Source organism: Anopheles gambiae, chromosome 2, assembly GCF_943734735.2.
Source record: "Anopheles gambiae chromosome 2, idAnoGambNW_F1_1, whole genome shotgun sequence".
NCBI lineage: Eukaryota > Metazoa > Arthropoda > Insecta > Diptera > Culicidae > Anopheles > Anopheles gambiae.
Window position 1 is genome coordinate 113,010,254 of NC_064601.1, and position 14,944 is coordinate 113,025,197.

A 14,944-nucleotide genomic window follows, 5' to 3' on the forward strand; every position below is an offset into this window, starting at 1 on the left:
CGAGAGCAACAGGTCCACACACATACACACATGGCAAAAACTGTTGCCCTGGTAGGGTTTTATGGTGCCAATGAGCAAACACCAATAAATAAAAAACCAACGCACAAACCGGACCGAAAACAGAAAGCCCCAAACTACCACTTCATCCCAGCGAGTTTCCAGGAGAGTGTGTGGTCACGATGAAATAAAACATAATCAGCTCTCCCGGCTCGATTACGTCAGTGTGAGTTTGAGCTTCTGAGCCTGGAATACATTTCCGTGAACAGGGTGCCAGTGTCCACATGAAATATGCACTGCAATGGCTTCACTTGACCGCTAGGTCGTGGAGGTTTGTTGTTGTTTTTTTGGAGATGTTCCCTTGGATGCGCTACTCCCTGGGTGGGTTTCCCCATCCGCATAGGCCGCATAACCATACTCCAAAGTGTGGCTTGAAAATGGTTCTCAGACATGGTTTTGGAGTTGTTTTTCGGACACACACCATTGCCGTAACTACGTGACCCATCGGAGTTCAACATGCAAATGCTTCCACCTTTTAAACCGCGCTCCGTGCCGAATCGGTAAAGCAAGACGAAACAGTACTTCAATGTTCAGCGCTACAATAGAGCAATTGTCACTGCAGCCTCACAACGAGCTCCAAGCAAGAAAGAAAACCCCAGAGAAAGAATAGGCTACCAGTCAACCGATCTCCAAAGACGCCATTGTCTCGCATCGTCACCGCAAAGAAGAAGCATACAAACGACCTCATTTTCTTCGGAACATTGTCACAACGTTGAATTGTTGTCGTGGTTTCGAGAAGTTGGAAAGCTCCAGTTTCTAGCGCGTTCCATAAAGTTACCGCCGGTACCTCGGTAATGTCCGTAATCATCGTGTCATAAATTGATCCGAATCAGTCTGTCCCCCATTCCCCCTGTTTGATTGAAGCGATTCTGGGGCGAGATCTGACACCGGCCCGCGCTTTATTTCGGCTTAAGGGATCTCAAATCCCTGGCCCTCGCCTAGCAATATCTGAAACCTTCCCCCCCCCCCCCCCCCCCCCCCCCCTAGGGGCCCCAGGGATTGCACTGATGCAACAGTGCTCAGCTTCGGGTCCGGGTCCTATATTAGGCTATTCCCCGCTCCCCGAGATCGAGGTACGGCTCCCAGCGGGCTTTTGATGGTGCGATGTTTTGACTTGATTTTGATTGCCCTAACGGTATCCCGCGCCCGTGAAAACGATCCCACCCGTTACACACCACTCTGTCCCCTGCGGGGAGATGGAGGAGCAAGAAGAGACTATTAGAACCTCCGATCGATTCCCGATCCCATCATCCGGGGCACAGATTTAGCCTCAAAAACTCGCGGTGCAAAGAGCTGGGGAGTTCTAGCGTGAACCGGATGGAGAAAATTGTTGGAACTTTGGCAGTGATATCTTTCAGCCGACAGAAACTATCACCCTCAAAAGGTCACCGCTTGGGAGCGGACGAGATTGAGCCAAACAAATCCCAAGACATCCACTCCCACGTGTAGAGCTAGATGTACCGCTGTAGATCCGTTTGCCCGTGGGTAGAGAGCGATCGATGTAATGGGCTACTACTACAAGCCATCCGACGAAATTGATCCATTCTGATTGACTCCAACACAAAAACGCGGCCGAGCAACCAACACGTGTGCATGCACTTCGGACCCACTCGCCCACCGAACGGGTCTTTTGTTGAATCCCGCAGCATGGTAGAACCTCCCGCGTTCTGCAACAGCAGCAGCAGCAGCAGGAAGCGTTGAAACCCCTCCACTCCGCATGAAACCATCAAAAGACAGGCGGCGATAAATAATGTAAACAGCAATTAGCTCTACCCTTTTATGGGGCGAACATTTCTCCCTTCTGCAGTGCGCACGCCTCCGGCACCCTTGAGTGCTTGCCAGCTAAAGTTCTACTGCGCCTAGGGCCTGGCTCCACTCCACTCTGGCACTTCATTCTAGCCGGCACGATAGGTGGGATTTAAATTAGCTCGCGCGAACTGTGCGCCACGGTTTCTATCGCCCCATGCTTACTGGAAGATGCACCCAAGGGAAAGCGCGATCGGAGAAATGGCTCCCAGCTTCCATCGTAGCATTGCCGGCTCGCCCGCTACGCATGATCATCCGCTGATGATGGACGAAAAGTGGACCCGGCTGTTACATTGCTCGGTTCGGTTCTTGCGTCGCCATAGTGATGAGATTGCGTCAATTAGAGAGGGTGCGGAAATGAACTACCAGATAAAACCATTAGCCCATTTATGTCTAGCCCTACGAGCATATACGCTCATGGCGCCTAGGGACTCCACCTTTGTGCCGCTGCGTTTAGAGTCGAGAAGCGGGAGGTCTTGAAAGAATTTCTAGCCACTACGTCCGTTGACCGAGCGCGAGACAAAAGCGTCTCTAATTTGGCGGATTGTTACCCATTTGATCGGTGCCTCACGTTTTGCCTACCAGAGCGATCGAACCATACTATCCGTAGTTGGGGCATCTGCAACACTCTTCAGGAGCAATATTGAGGGGATTTAGATTGAGCAAGAAAAAAACAGTACCACCCGCCAACCGTACACTAATTTCTCCATTGTAAGGCCAAGATGGCGAATCGATATTGTGTCGCTTGTTGTATTAGTTTCGCAATTTAAAACAATTCGTTTCTTTCGACACTCGACGCTCGATCGGGTTGATGGGTTGGGCCGTATGCTGTGGAATCCATTCGGCACTGATCGGAGGGTTTTTTTTTTCGATGTGTAGCTTATTAAGTGTTTTTTGTATAGCTTTGTGAAAGCTGTAGCATTGGTACATCGTAGCAATTTACCGTACTGGTCCGTACGACAACAATTACACACTTTTTTGGTGTAAATAGAGCAATCGTTTAGGCACGCCCATTGTACTTTTGAAAGACTTTTTTCGATCAATTGGATGTATATGACACAGATAGCATTGTAAAGATGTGACTTTTAGAACCAAAACAGCTCATTTCTTCAAGAATTTACTTCAATCTGAATTCTATGATCTCTAATGAATTCTTTAAAACAAATTCCAACGATACTTATGCACGAAATTATGTCTTGAATTCCTTATTAAAGAGCTTCAATAGGGCAGATTCTGCGATATGATCCTGGAGTGACATTGTTAACATCAATTCAAACATCTTCGTACATCATACTCTAACACTGGAATCCAGTGTAGATGTCCAGAAGATCAAAACCCCAAAATATCTCAAGTTTTCTTCAAACCTAATCGATAAAAAGCCTTCAATTACATCTCATCCCAACCCTCATTTATCATCCATCTCGTATACCTGTTCCGTCTTGTATAAGGATAACACACTTACACAAGAAACACCACCACCATATGTCGTCCAACAAAGCGTACAACTGTTTCGATGATTCAATTGCCCCAAAACATGACAGCAAAGCAAACCACTTGTGTTTCCATTCCCTCGCGTTTCCCCGATAATTTCTTACCGAGTGCATAACTAACCCAAACCCCCTTACCCAAACACCAGAAGGACCTCGGAAAGTCCACCGCCAGGTAGCAGCAGCAGCCACGTGATATGGTTTCTTCACTTTCGTTTCAGCACATGACATGATACACGAACTTTCGCTCGAGCCCCAGTGGACAGGAGAGCATGAGGAATGCGTTCACTGCTTGCGGACAGGCAGGGCACAACAAAAAATGGAAAGGTACGATTGCATAGTGCGAAATGCCGCGGTCCATGAATGCGTGCTCGCAATAGCCTGGAGATGCAACTCGGCACACGGAACGTCGGTTGTACATGACTACCACTAGATCACACTGTTTTTTTTTTCATCCCTAGATGGGAAGGCAAACGAAAACTGGATAAACGACAGTCGGTCGTCGATGATGCAATGGGTCGATAGGCTGGGCATGAACCATTGCGCCGAGTCCGACCACGTACATGTTCCTATACGCAAGCAGGTGCAGATTCCCAATGAATGAAGACCCACATTTTGAGTGCGGTTGCTGCTGCAAGATCGGGATAACTTCTGCGGCCCCTATGCTAGTGCTGCAGGTACTAAGGTCCTTTCATTGGAATCCCAGGAAGAGGGAAAACCCCCTCATTGCCATTGAGAGAGTGCGCGCGTAAGATTGATCGAGCATTATTTATTCCACCACACAAAGGAAGGTTTTTACTGGGGCACGATTTAAAACCGATGACAAAACCCAACGAAAAATTCCACATCGTATTAGCCACAGCCTGCAAGCGATGAAGATGTCATGCGGGCGTGTGATGGAGACTCTGGCGATGCTCTCAAGTGCGTACAATTAATCCCTGTCCTCTTCTTCTCCCAATTTCTAATGCACCTCTTCTTCCCGATGGTGACAACAGTTCCCCCTTTACAGCTTTCCATTATCGGATAAAAGAGATAGAGTAGAGACGTTTGAAGAAGAAGAAAAAGATCCCGGGGTAGTACAAAACAAGACACTTTGACCCTTCTGCGGTTGCACCACACCAACACACAGCTGAAACGGTGAAGACGGTGATCGGTTCGTTCCATCGTGACAATCGGTTTGGTATCGTTTTCTTTTCCGAGTGAAAGTTTTTATTTTTCGGAAGCACTCTTCACCAGTGCTTCGCCGGTGGAAACGTTTGGACGACAAAACAACAGACAACGACAGCCTCGACCGTGACCGAGGGTCGCGGCAGGCTCAGCAGCAGACGCGGAAGCGGCAGCAGTAGCAACACACCACCGCACACATGAAAACGAGCTGATTAGGAAGGAGAGTAAAATGATGCGTTTTAAATTTAGTTTTAATTTACCCTAACCTAACTACCTTCCCCAAAGGCCTTGCGCCGCACAAACGACACATTTGGGCACGTAGGCGTGGGTTTATGAATTTCACCAACTGTCAGGGCTGTCGTTTGCTACACTTTCCCCCCGGGGTGGCTTCAAGTAGTGGTAGTAGTAGTAGTAGTAGCAGGTGCTTTTTTGGCGTGCTGTTGTTTTCCGTTTGCTGAAAGCGAGTCGTCCAAAAATCATCACCATCGTACGTCGTTTGTCAAACGGTAGCGCGGGCGCGAGGTTAAACTCGACCGAATCCGTCCGACTGTTTGTCGCGGCGGGATGTCGATGAGAAAGTTAAACTGCAAACGAAGTTTTTTTTTGTTAAGAAACAGACATACAGACAGACAAATAGCCTAAACTGGAGTGACTGTGGTTCGAAAAATAACATTTCCAGCGCGACAGGTCTCTCATACATAATGCATACCGAGAGCCGTAGCTTGTCGTCAAGTTGTGGGGTAAAAACTCACCCCAAAAAAAAACAAACCGTTCAAGTGATATACTTTAAACGATCATTAACATCATTATGCAAAGTGATTATGAATGCTTATACCACATTTAAAATCACAGAGAAAGGGAGAAGGGGAACGAAGGGAAAACAACAGCTTCCCGGGCTAAATGTAAGCAATCGTTTAATGTTGCTAAAAAGCAACATTAAATTAAAAGAAGCAGTACTGCTCCTTTCATAATCGCATTTTTTGTGTTTTGTATTCTGGCTTATGTTTTTGTGTGTGTGTGTTCCTTTCTCCTCCCAGTTTAATGCCAAAATTGTAGCGAACACACCGGCGCTCGGTTTGCCCCGTTAGGTGTAAATTTATTTTTCAACACCTTTTAATTGAATTTTAACAAGCGTCTACCGAAACCGTTTTCCAGTACCTATGGGGCACAAGCACTAGCGCACCAGCGCCCCTGTTTTTGTTGTCCATTCATTTAGAAAGGGATTTAGCTACAATGAACCACCGAATGAAACCGTGTGGCAGTGGGCAGCAACAGCGTTTTTGTCTGTTTTGTGTGTGCGTGTCTGTGAGTAGCTGGATGGATCAACAAATTTGACCATTTTTGGGCGTTAATATTCTTTCGACAATAAATTACCGGTGGAGGCTTGTGTGAGAAAGTCATGTCTAGTCGTGTCGGTCAACCCGTTTTTCGGAGGGCGTTTATGTATGATCGGTCAGCAGTTCTTGCCTCGGGACAGTTATATGGATGGTTGCGAGCTAATCAACATCGGCTTGCATCGTTGTGAAGGAACAAAAACTCGGGCACATATATGGGAGCAGAGCACCTGAGTGTGTGTTCCCAGCAGGTTGAAATTTCATTTTGCACCGAGCTTAGAACTTGGAGGCTGCGCTGCACTCTGTATGATGAATTTCACTTTTACACCATTCATTTATCATTCTGCCTTTAGAATTGATCGGAGAAAGGCAAGCAAGCAACGATCGATTGCCGATAGAGTTGAGAGAATGAACATAACAGTAAATGTGTTTTGCGGTTTAGGTAGAAAACAAACGGAACCCAGATAAGAGGCAGTGTTTTTTTGTAACTAGAAAAGAAGAAGCTGGGCTTTCCTCAATAATTAGCGTTAATTAGTTTTACTTGTCGGGTTCCTAACGAAAAGATGAAGAAGACAAAAACCAATGACTTGTCTTCCGCCTCAAAACGAGTAAACCGACTACTGTAAAGATCGAGAACGTCCAATAAAAACTGCTTTATGGTTGATTGGTTTGTTTTTGTGTTGTTTCTGTTCATCAACGGGGCAACATTTTCAATTAATGTGCAGATTCAATATCTTCTCGGAAGTGTTTAAAAAAAACGCCAACAGAAACAGAATAAAAACACCAGACCCAAAACATAAAAAAACATCAATCCTAAGGGCTTGCTGTTTTGATTCCAAGAAGAGCTCACGCGTCTAACCACAGCCCACCACCACCAGTAGCTCTTTGGCCCAAAAGCTTTGTGTGGCAGCAAAAGCGTTTTTGATTGTGTGTCAAAATTGCACAGGAAGTCCCGGCAGAAGGCCACCAGATCGACGGATATCATTACAAAGCCTTCTAATGCATAATTTTCACTTCGTTAGAATATATATTCCTTTTTGTCGTGGTTTTTTGTGTTGGTAAGGGATCAATTCCCCTCAACAACAACAACAACAACAACGAAAAAAACGAACACATCAGATCTGTGTTCGCGTTGATTTGATCCCTTTTTAGAAAGATCCCGCAAAACCAAAAGGATAAAACGCTCCGAAGAAGAACGCAGGGATAACGTTCGTTCAGCGGGGGAAACGAAAGACTTCCCCAGGGACGCAAGCCACGAACCTTCTTTTTTTTTTAGGCGAACGGAATAATCAGCGCCAGAAATTATGACCACGCCATGCCAGCCATGCCGATCGTCTGCCCGTCAGCAATTTATCGACCGAGCGCGTTGTTTATAGCAACCGGTTAGCCTTCAGCCCTTGCGTATCCCCTTGCGCGCGAGCGCACACGCAAGGACTTGCCAAGCGAACAAAACGAGGAAGTTGAGCTGCGGCTTTAACAACAACAAAATTAAACACACCCCTACAAGGTAAAGGCGGAAAAAGGGATTCCAATTTTTAACACACACAAAAAAAACAGGGAACGATGCTAGAGGCAGAGGGTTGAAGAGTGGCGGACTGTTGTGTAAATTCATCCTTCAAGGGATGATATATTCCTCGAATCACAAGCGCATCAAGCGAACACAACAGCGTCGAAGGAAGGGAACCATGCATCCAATCCTTGCCAGCGAATGAGTGAAAGAGATGGGAATAACAGACAGAATTTCACAGTGTGGAAAAATTTAAATTGTTTACCACCCGCTAATTCGGCTGGTATTTGAAGGACACGCTTCAAGGGATAAGCATCTTTTTTCGGGGGCGAGATTTTGGTTTGGTTTGATTTTGGCCGTTCGAACGCGCCCCGATGCACGCATACCTTTGGACGGCATCCATCGCAGCGGCACGTAAGCGATGCAGACGATTGTAATCAAAGATGCTTTTTCCCTGCTTGCTCGCTTCTTCGTTCTTTTTACCATATCTTCGACAGGCCTATCTGCCGTTGCAACATGCAAAGTCCACAAACACATCAAACCCCGTGTTATTACATCGTTCGTGAAGTTGTCACGTTCATTGGCGCGCGCGCACACACATCATAGAGCACGTCTCGTTGACGCCTTCGGCAAAGTGTTATGAATGCAACGCGAAAGGCCATCGAGTGAGATAAGCAAACACCCTCTATTGCTTTGATAATTAAATAAACTACCTTCAACGACCAAGTCGGGCGCGGGCACTATTTTGCGTGCAAAAAGTAATGACCTCTTCTGCAATCGAAGCTTTTTAAACTTTCCGCGCGCCATTGGCGTCCTGAGGATATATAATAATAAATCACAGAAAGGCCACCGGAGGTAGGGCCTCCAATGCTATCAAAATAACGCATTCCATTGATCGACAATTTGCTGTTACAATAGCCGCAACAATGTCACAGACATTGGCAATGACCTTTAGGCGCGAGAGCGCAGCAAATCACAGATAAATGACACATACCGCGCGTCCTATTACCTTGATAATGGACACAGCGATGGATCGCTAGCCGAGATAAGCTGCCTATATAGCCGTGAATGGAATTCTGCAAAATTGACATGAAAGAAGGAAGTGATCGTGCAAAAAAAAGGATCTCCCACTGTCGGATGACACTCGAAAGCAGTTGAAGGTAAAAGCTTTTCAAGTGCTATCATCTTCACGAGGTCCATTCACACACCTACCCCAGCCTCTGAGGCAATGGAAATCAGACGAAAATCCCGGCTGTTCTCACGCTTGCTTGGATAAATTGCTATACAAGCACTGGTGGAAATACTGCTCAAGAAATATGGCACCACGTTTAAGTGTCTATCTCGAGCATTGGAATGGTGTGGTGTGTGTGTTCTTTTGCTTTGGGATTTTCCCCTCGACTGTTTTGATTGAGCCAATTCGGGCTGGGACACTTTCCTAACTTTTTATTGGAGCTACTGGGTCGTGCCAGTGTGGAAAGTGTTACCCTGGAAGGTAAAACCGTTCTCACACTTTTGCTGTCCCACACTCTAACGCGGGTAGGCACCATGAAGCCCACTTGCTACCAAGGGACGATGTTCTTACCTGTACCAAATACATTCTGCTAACTGATTCTGTCACCCGTGGCCGCGGATTTGCAGGGTTACGTGGCGTTCGTGACTGTGTATCCGGGCGAGCACCAACAGCTGGCAAACAGGACGGTCGTCGCGAGAAAATCGATAAACTCCCCTGCACACTACCGGGGGCACCTGCGACGACTTTGGCGGTCACACGTTTTGTTAGCGCTGGTACTCTATGTGTGTGTACTGTGCAAAATCAATATCAGCAGCTACTTGGACGTTCTTGGCGATGGTACGTGTCACGCGGTGGTAGCAAACGCATCTTTCACGATCTTAAACAAACGGTCTAAGATCACCTGTACGTCTGCTCCTTGGGGGCGAGCGTTTCGCTATCTATATCCATACACCTTACTACACCAGGGAAACCGGTTCCACCTGAAGATGACGACGACTTTGGCGCACTCGAAATCGGCTATCGATCGAACAAGGTTTCTTTGTTGTTTTCACTGTCTCCAGCTGAAGGTGACTGTTGGGTTTCTTTGGGTGAGGTTAAAGTGTGTTTATGATTATGCTTCTCCTCGGTTCGTTTTGTCAAACTTTTAATGGTACACACACTCACTCACACACAAAGGGTGAAACCACCGACACTGGTTAGACAGAATCGACACATTCGCCAAGCACCTGCAGCACCATCGTTAAGGAGACCATTTACTGCTCCTGCCCAGGTCTGCGACGGCACAGCAAACCGGACACCATTAGTATTGGAACGAAACTAAAAGTCACCCGCGGATGGTGAGCGATTCCGAACGAAAGTAAAAACTTCGCTCTCACATGGCAAGCCTTTCTGAACCTTTCTTGCACACCGCAACCATACACACACACATACAAATTCGCTCCAGACGGTTGCTGATTACTGTTTGGTGTATGTTGGCAGCCTTTTTGCGTTATCCCTTCAGAACACACTTGTTGCGTAGTTTTTCGTTGCCTAAAGGGGGTTTCACGCTTCCCTGCCTTTTCAAACTCCCTTTTCAACAAGAATCACATCAAAACGCACCACCCTATCATGTGTGCGGTGCGTGTTGGCGCAAAACAACTGGCGGGGAATTAATTATTCATATCAAACCGAAAACGGTTGGCCGATTTGTGAAAGTTTGCCTTTGCCGGCTTCTTTCCCCGCGCAGTTAAAAAACACTCACTAAATCCACACCGGCCGAAAACAGTCAGATTTCATCTGCAAATCTGAGGTCGTGGTGGTCGGTTGTTGTATCACTTTTCAAATCACTGCCATCACTTTCCCTGTCGTTTGATGGTAAACTGTGGTACAATCGTCAATCGAACGAATAATTTTTGTTACAGCTCCAGTTAACGTACACCGACGCATTTGTCCACCACTAGGACAAATGGTTGCTTTACCACAAAAACAACTTAAAAACACAGCACAGGAAAAAGTACACAAAAACTGTCACGCGGAGGGAAAAAAACAACCCGCGTGCGACCTTAACCACGCGGATGCGTATTGTTTGTTTATTTGCGCGAGCGTTGCGCGCCAGCCTCTGAGTAAATTGAGCTTCAAACTTCGAGCGCGCGTATTGCCTTTACAAAACTCCACTACACGCCACTGGTCGACGACAGCGTGCTTGCCTTGGCGTTCGAAACACGAATGAAGCTGCTCGGTTCGGCTGTTGCGCCACCAAGCCTGCTCTGCTCCGCTTCGTGCGTAAAACGGCGTGAGCCATGCTGTCGGCGTTTCGTGTACGGAAATGTGCTAAATCGAATAAATTTTCCGTACAGACATTTTGTACCAGAATATTTAAGTAAAATAAATATTATTTTTACCAGAATGTATACATAATTATGTAAAAATGTTTTATTTTTCATAAAAAAATTCAAATTTCTGCCATAATGGTATTTGCTTGAAATACAAACCGGAGCACACATTTTGTTGCTGCGAGCTCTCACCCTTTGCCGGCTCTTTCTTCTCTTTCTCACTGCGATACGAACCCTACGGTACGCGACGTTCGGCTGGGAATGAGTTCCAGCATTAGATGATGAGTGCTTGTTGGCCACATATACACTGCAGCGGTTTGGCTCTTGGTTATTCTAGAAAACTCTTTTTTTGAATTAATCATATGAAAACTGTTTATTCTTTTGAGATATACCAACGCGTTGCTATGAATAACGATTTTTGACGAAAAATAGATGAAGCAATACAAAAAATGTTGAAAAGTTGATGAAACATCACATTAGCGTGAGTTACGGCAGGAGCAAAACCTTACAACAGTCACACTCAGGCAAGAAATCCTTCTGGAATATCCTTTATGCATCGCTAGAGCAAGGATTGAAAGCGCAAAGTATATATACAACATTTTTTCCCCTCGTCCTTGTCCTTGCTTCGGCAGGACATATACTAAAATTGGAACGATACAGAGAAGATTAGCATGGCCCCTGCGCAAGGATGACACGCAAAATCGTGAAGCGTTCCACATTTTTTGTCAAATGTTTTTCTTATTTTCATCATTGGGGACTAGAACCGTATAATATATTTTAATTCTTTTTCATGAAAGATATCACATTCATTAACTGAACAAAGAGAGAGAAAGAAATAGATAGAGAGAGAGAGAGAAAAAGAGAGAGAGAGAGAGAGAAAATATTGTTGTTCGATACAGAAAATGAGTACGTAGCAGTTATTTGGATATGATTTAGAATCTCAAAATTCCCCAAAACTGTTCTCAAGGTATTCAAATAAGTTTGTTCAAATAAACGACAGCTTTATTTATTCTTGATCACCGTGCAATGTTCTTTCCCAACCTTTAGCTGAGTTGTAGCTTTTTCATTAGATTGGGCTGAATTAGTGTTTTCGCTATAATCCACTTCTAGAAAGCAGCAACTAGTAACATTGTTTGAAATATGTCGCACCAAAGTTTTTTATTTGTGTGTTTGTTTCATTTATATTTTGTTCGTTTTTACAGGGTTTCCCACGATTTATTGGTCAGTTCCCATGATTTTTTGGTGTGTTCCCACGATTTTTTGGTCGTATCCCATAAATTTTTGGTTCGTTCCCATAATTTATTGGTATTTTCCGATTGGATATCAATACAATTGGACCAAAAAATTCTGGGAAACGACCAAAAAATCGTGGGAACGCACCAAAAAAATATGGGAACCCACCAAAAATTGATGAGAACCAACCAATAAATCGTGGGAAACCCTGTATTGCTCAAACATTACATTGAACAACATTACAGACTACATTAAGATATACTTTGTTGTTTTCCTTTCTCCTACGTTACTTGTCAGCTGTATCTACTATACCACAATGCCCAAATAATGCGATTTCACGTTGCCAATTTTACCAAAACCAACTGTGACAATACACAGCTTCATGTAACTTCCTTCCTATATCTTAGAACAAAGTTTGGATGTTCGGGTTACTGAACTATAAAAGCCTCAGCAAGACACATATCCGTTTGAAGACGCACATTACTCAAATCACTCAAAATGAAGCACATGACTCTAATAGTATTGTTTGTGTTTCTCATTTGTGCCAGTGTTACCATGGCTCAAGGTTTAATGAATAACATAAACATATTAAAATATTTGAAACAACTTCAAGAACGTTTTAAACGTGTAGGATAAAATGTATCAACATGAAAATATGAATAAATACAATGCATGGAGATTAATCGTAAAGTGGCGTTTTTGTTTATGACCATGATGACAATCCCGTACGAGTGCAAAATTATATTCCGTCATGGGTTCAAATCTAGTACAGACTCTCTACTCTTCTGACTGACATAAAATAAAAATCACTTTGTGCTCCAATCATTTACCTCGCACGTCACCGACACTTGAATCAACAACATGGAAGAAGCGCAACCTATTTCGAATAGCATTGTATAATTCCGACAATTATGAGGATCTGCAAAAAACCTTTAAACTAGTCAATGACTTCAGTTTATAATCCTTTTCACTTTAATATCCAACCGTAGCGTCGTTCTTCGATCGTTCTGCATTGCTCATGGCCACACTTCATTTTATCACATCGCACTTGAATCTACAACGGCAAAAAAAACACGATTATACTTCTTTTACCAAGCCAACTGTTACAATAGACTCTTCCGACAATTTTCTGCATAAATCGCGTGTGGAGCTTCGATGACGCTTTGTTTTTAACCGTACTATAAAAGCCACACAAGTAAACTAAACTGCTAATCGATCAGTATCTTCATCGCTCAAAGTGTTCATATCTGCCAAAATGAAACTCGCGTTCCTAATAGTGATGTTTGTCATTCTCGCCACTGTCGGTGTAAGCCAGGCCGGCGTGAGAGCGTGGCGCCAGGATCAACTCGACAGAGTGCTACAGCTAATCCAGTCAAAACGCACTGAGACCACAAAGAAGGCGTGAAATAAACATAAGATTCTGTCTCAATAAAAGTTGTGACATGCATGCAATCAAAAGATAACAAGCAAAAGTGTCCAATGCGTTCAAAGTTGAATGTGCAATGCCGAAAGTTTACCGTCTACTTTATGTTTTGCCAATCTACCTCGTTTTATTGTACACCAGATGAGATTGGGAGACACATTACACCTAAGAATACAATATGTGCAAAGTAAACACTGCTTATATAATAGTAGGGTTTTTAGTTTCTCAAGGTATGATCAATATAGTTGATTTCACAGCCCATTGTACTATAAATGCAGGATTGGGTGAAAAATTCGACATCAAACAACAATTCTTATGCTCGTAATTTTGCTCTCAGGACGTCGCACATTCCGTAGACATGAATCTCGTATTTCCATTCCTGTTGTTGATCGTTCTCGTATCCAAAGTGGGAAATGCTACTGCAGCAACATGTTCTATCTAGAATCAAAGCTCCAGAAAAATAAAACTACTGTAGAAATGTGAAAACTTAACAAGCCTGTGTAATTTGAAGCTCTAATACGAAAGAAAATAGTTGAATTTTATAGGATATTATATTCTAAGAGTAGTTGCTTTTACCCTTACTTGATGTCCGCTATGAGCCACGTATGAAACTTCCCACGTAACCATGATAGGTCTCAAAATTCGAAGTCGAAGCTTATAAAGCATCGTATAACCACCTTGTAACTTGTATTCACTATAGTATATGGAAACAAATTCCATAATTTAATCATAATTTAAAAATACAATGAATTCAAATATGTATTTTCCTGGCGAGATCAACTATTCAATACCAATTACTACCAGTATCTAAACACATAATAAAGTATGAGACGAAAAAATCCATTCTATGGATTTATAGATCAGGACCCTGAAGCACTGATATAATTCTCATTCAGCGCCACGTCAAGACATGTGGCACACAGCGGCACACACTGTTGGCTACACACACTGGGCTTCGACAGCGATGTGCTATTGGACACTGATGAAGCTTCAGCTACATCAAAACATCTAGCACGTTACCTCCCCTGGAATCTACAACATTGAAGAACTCATTTCGGATTACATCATATAATACCAATAGTTATGAAGAATCGCAAAAAAAACCTTTGAACTAGTCAATGATGTCTGTTCATAATCCTTTTCACTTTAAAATCCAACCGTAGCGTCGTTCTTCGATCGTTCTGTATTGCCCATGGCCACACTTCATTTTATCATAACGCACTTGAATCTACAAATACAAAAGAAAACACGATTATACTTCTTTTACCAAGCCAACTGTTACAATATACGCTTCCGACAATTTTCTGCATAAATTGAGTGTAGAACTTCGATTACACTTTGTTTTTTACCATACTATAAAAGCCACACAAGTAAACTAAACTGTTAATCGATCAGAATCTTCTGCACCGCTCAAAGTGTTCATATCGGCCAAAATGAAACTCGCGTTCCTAATAGTAACGTTTGTCATTCTCGCCACTGTCGGTGTGAGCCAGGCTAGCACTTTCAGTAGCAAATTGTGGAGTAAAGAACAATACGCCAACCTTCTACAGCAGATCAGGGGAACAATATTCGGTACGCCCAAACCAACGGCATGAAATAAACACTA

At 44.0% G+C, this 14,944-nt stretch overlaps 1 protein-coding gene, 1 long non-coding RNA gene and 1 other non-coding gene across 4 annotated transcripts in view; 2 read left to right on the plus strand and 1 right to left on the minus strand.

Annotated features, from left to right (window-relative positions):
* LOC5667093 (supervillin) overlaps positions 1-14,944 on the minus strand; it is a 205,880-nt gene that overhangs the window by 170,732 nt on the left and 20,204 nt on the right. Inside the window, exon 1 of one of the 2 annotated variants that reach the window (XM_061642223.1) lies at positions 8,941-10,587. The exons of the other annotated variant lie outside the window; for it this stretch is intronic. Within the exon in view, the coding sequence (XP_061498207.1) occupies positions 8,941-8,955 (15 nt within the window). The 5' untranslated portion in view covers positions 8,956-10,587. Of the gene's footprint in view, positions 1-8,940; positions 10,588-14,944 lie in introns of those variants that run through there. 2 annotated transcript variants of the gene reach the window in all.
* On the plus strand, positions 3,269-6,515 carry LOC133391147 (uncharacterized). The gene is made up of 3 exons (XR_009764632.1): positions 3,269-3,677; positions 3,812-4,271; positions 4,346-6,515. It is a non-coding gene; the product is annotated as an uncharacterized LOC133391147 (long non-coding RNA).
* LOC11175568 (U6 spliceosomal RNA) lies at positions 11,299-11,405 on the plus strand. Its single transcript, XR_003025267.1, has one exon. It is a non-coding gene; the product is annotated as a U6 spliceosomal RNA (small nuclear RNA).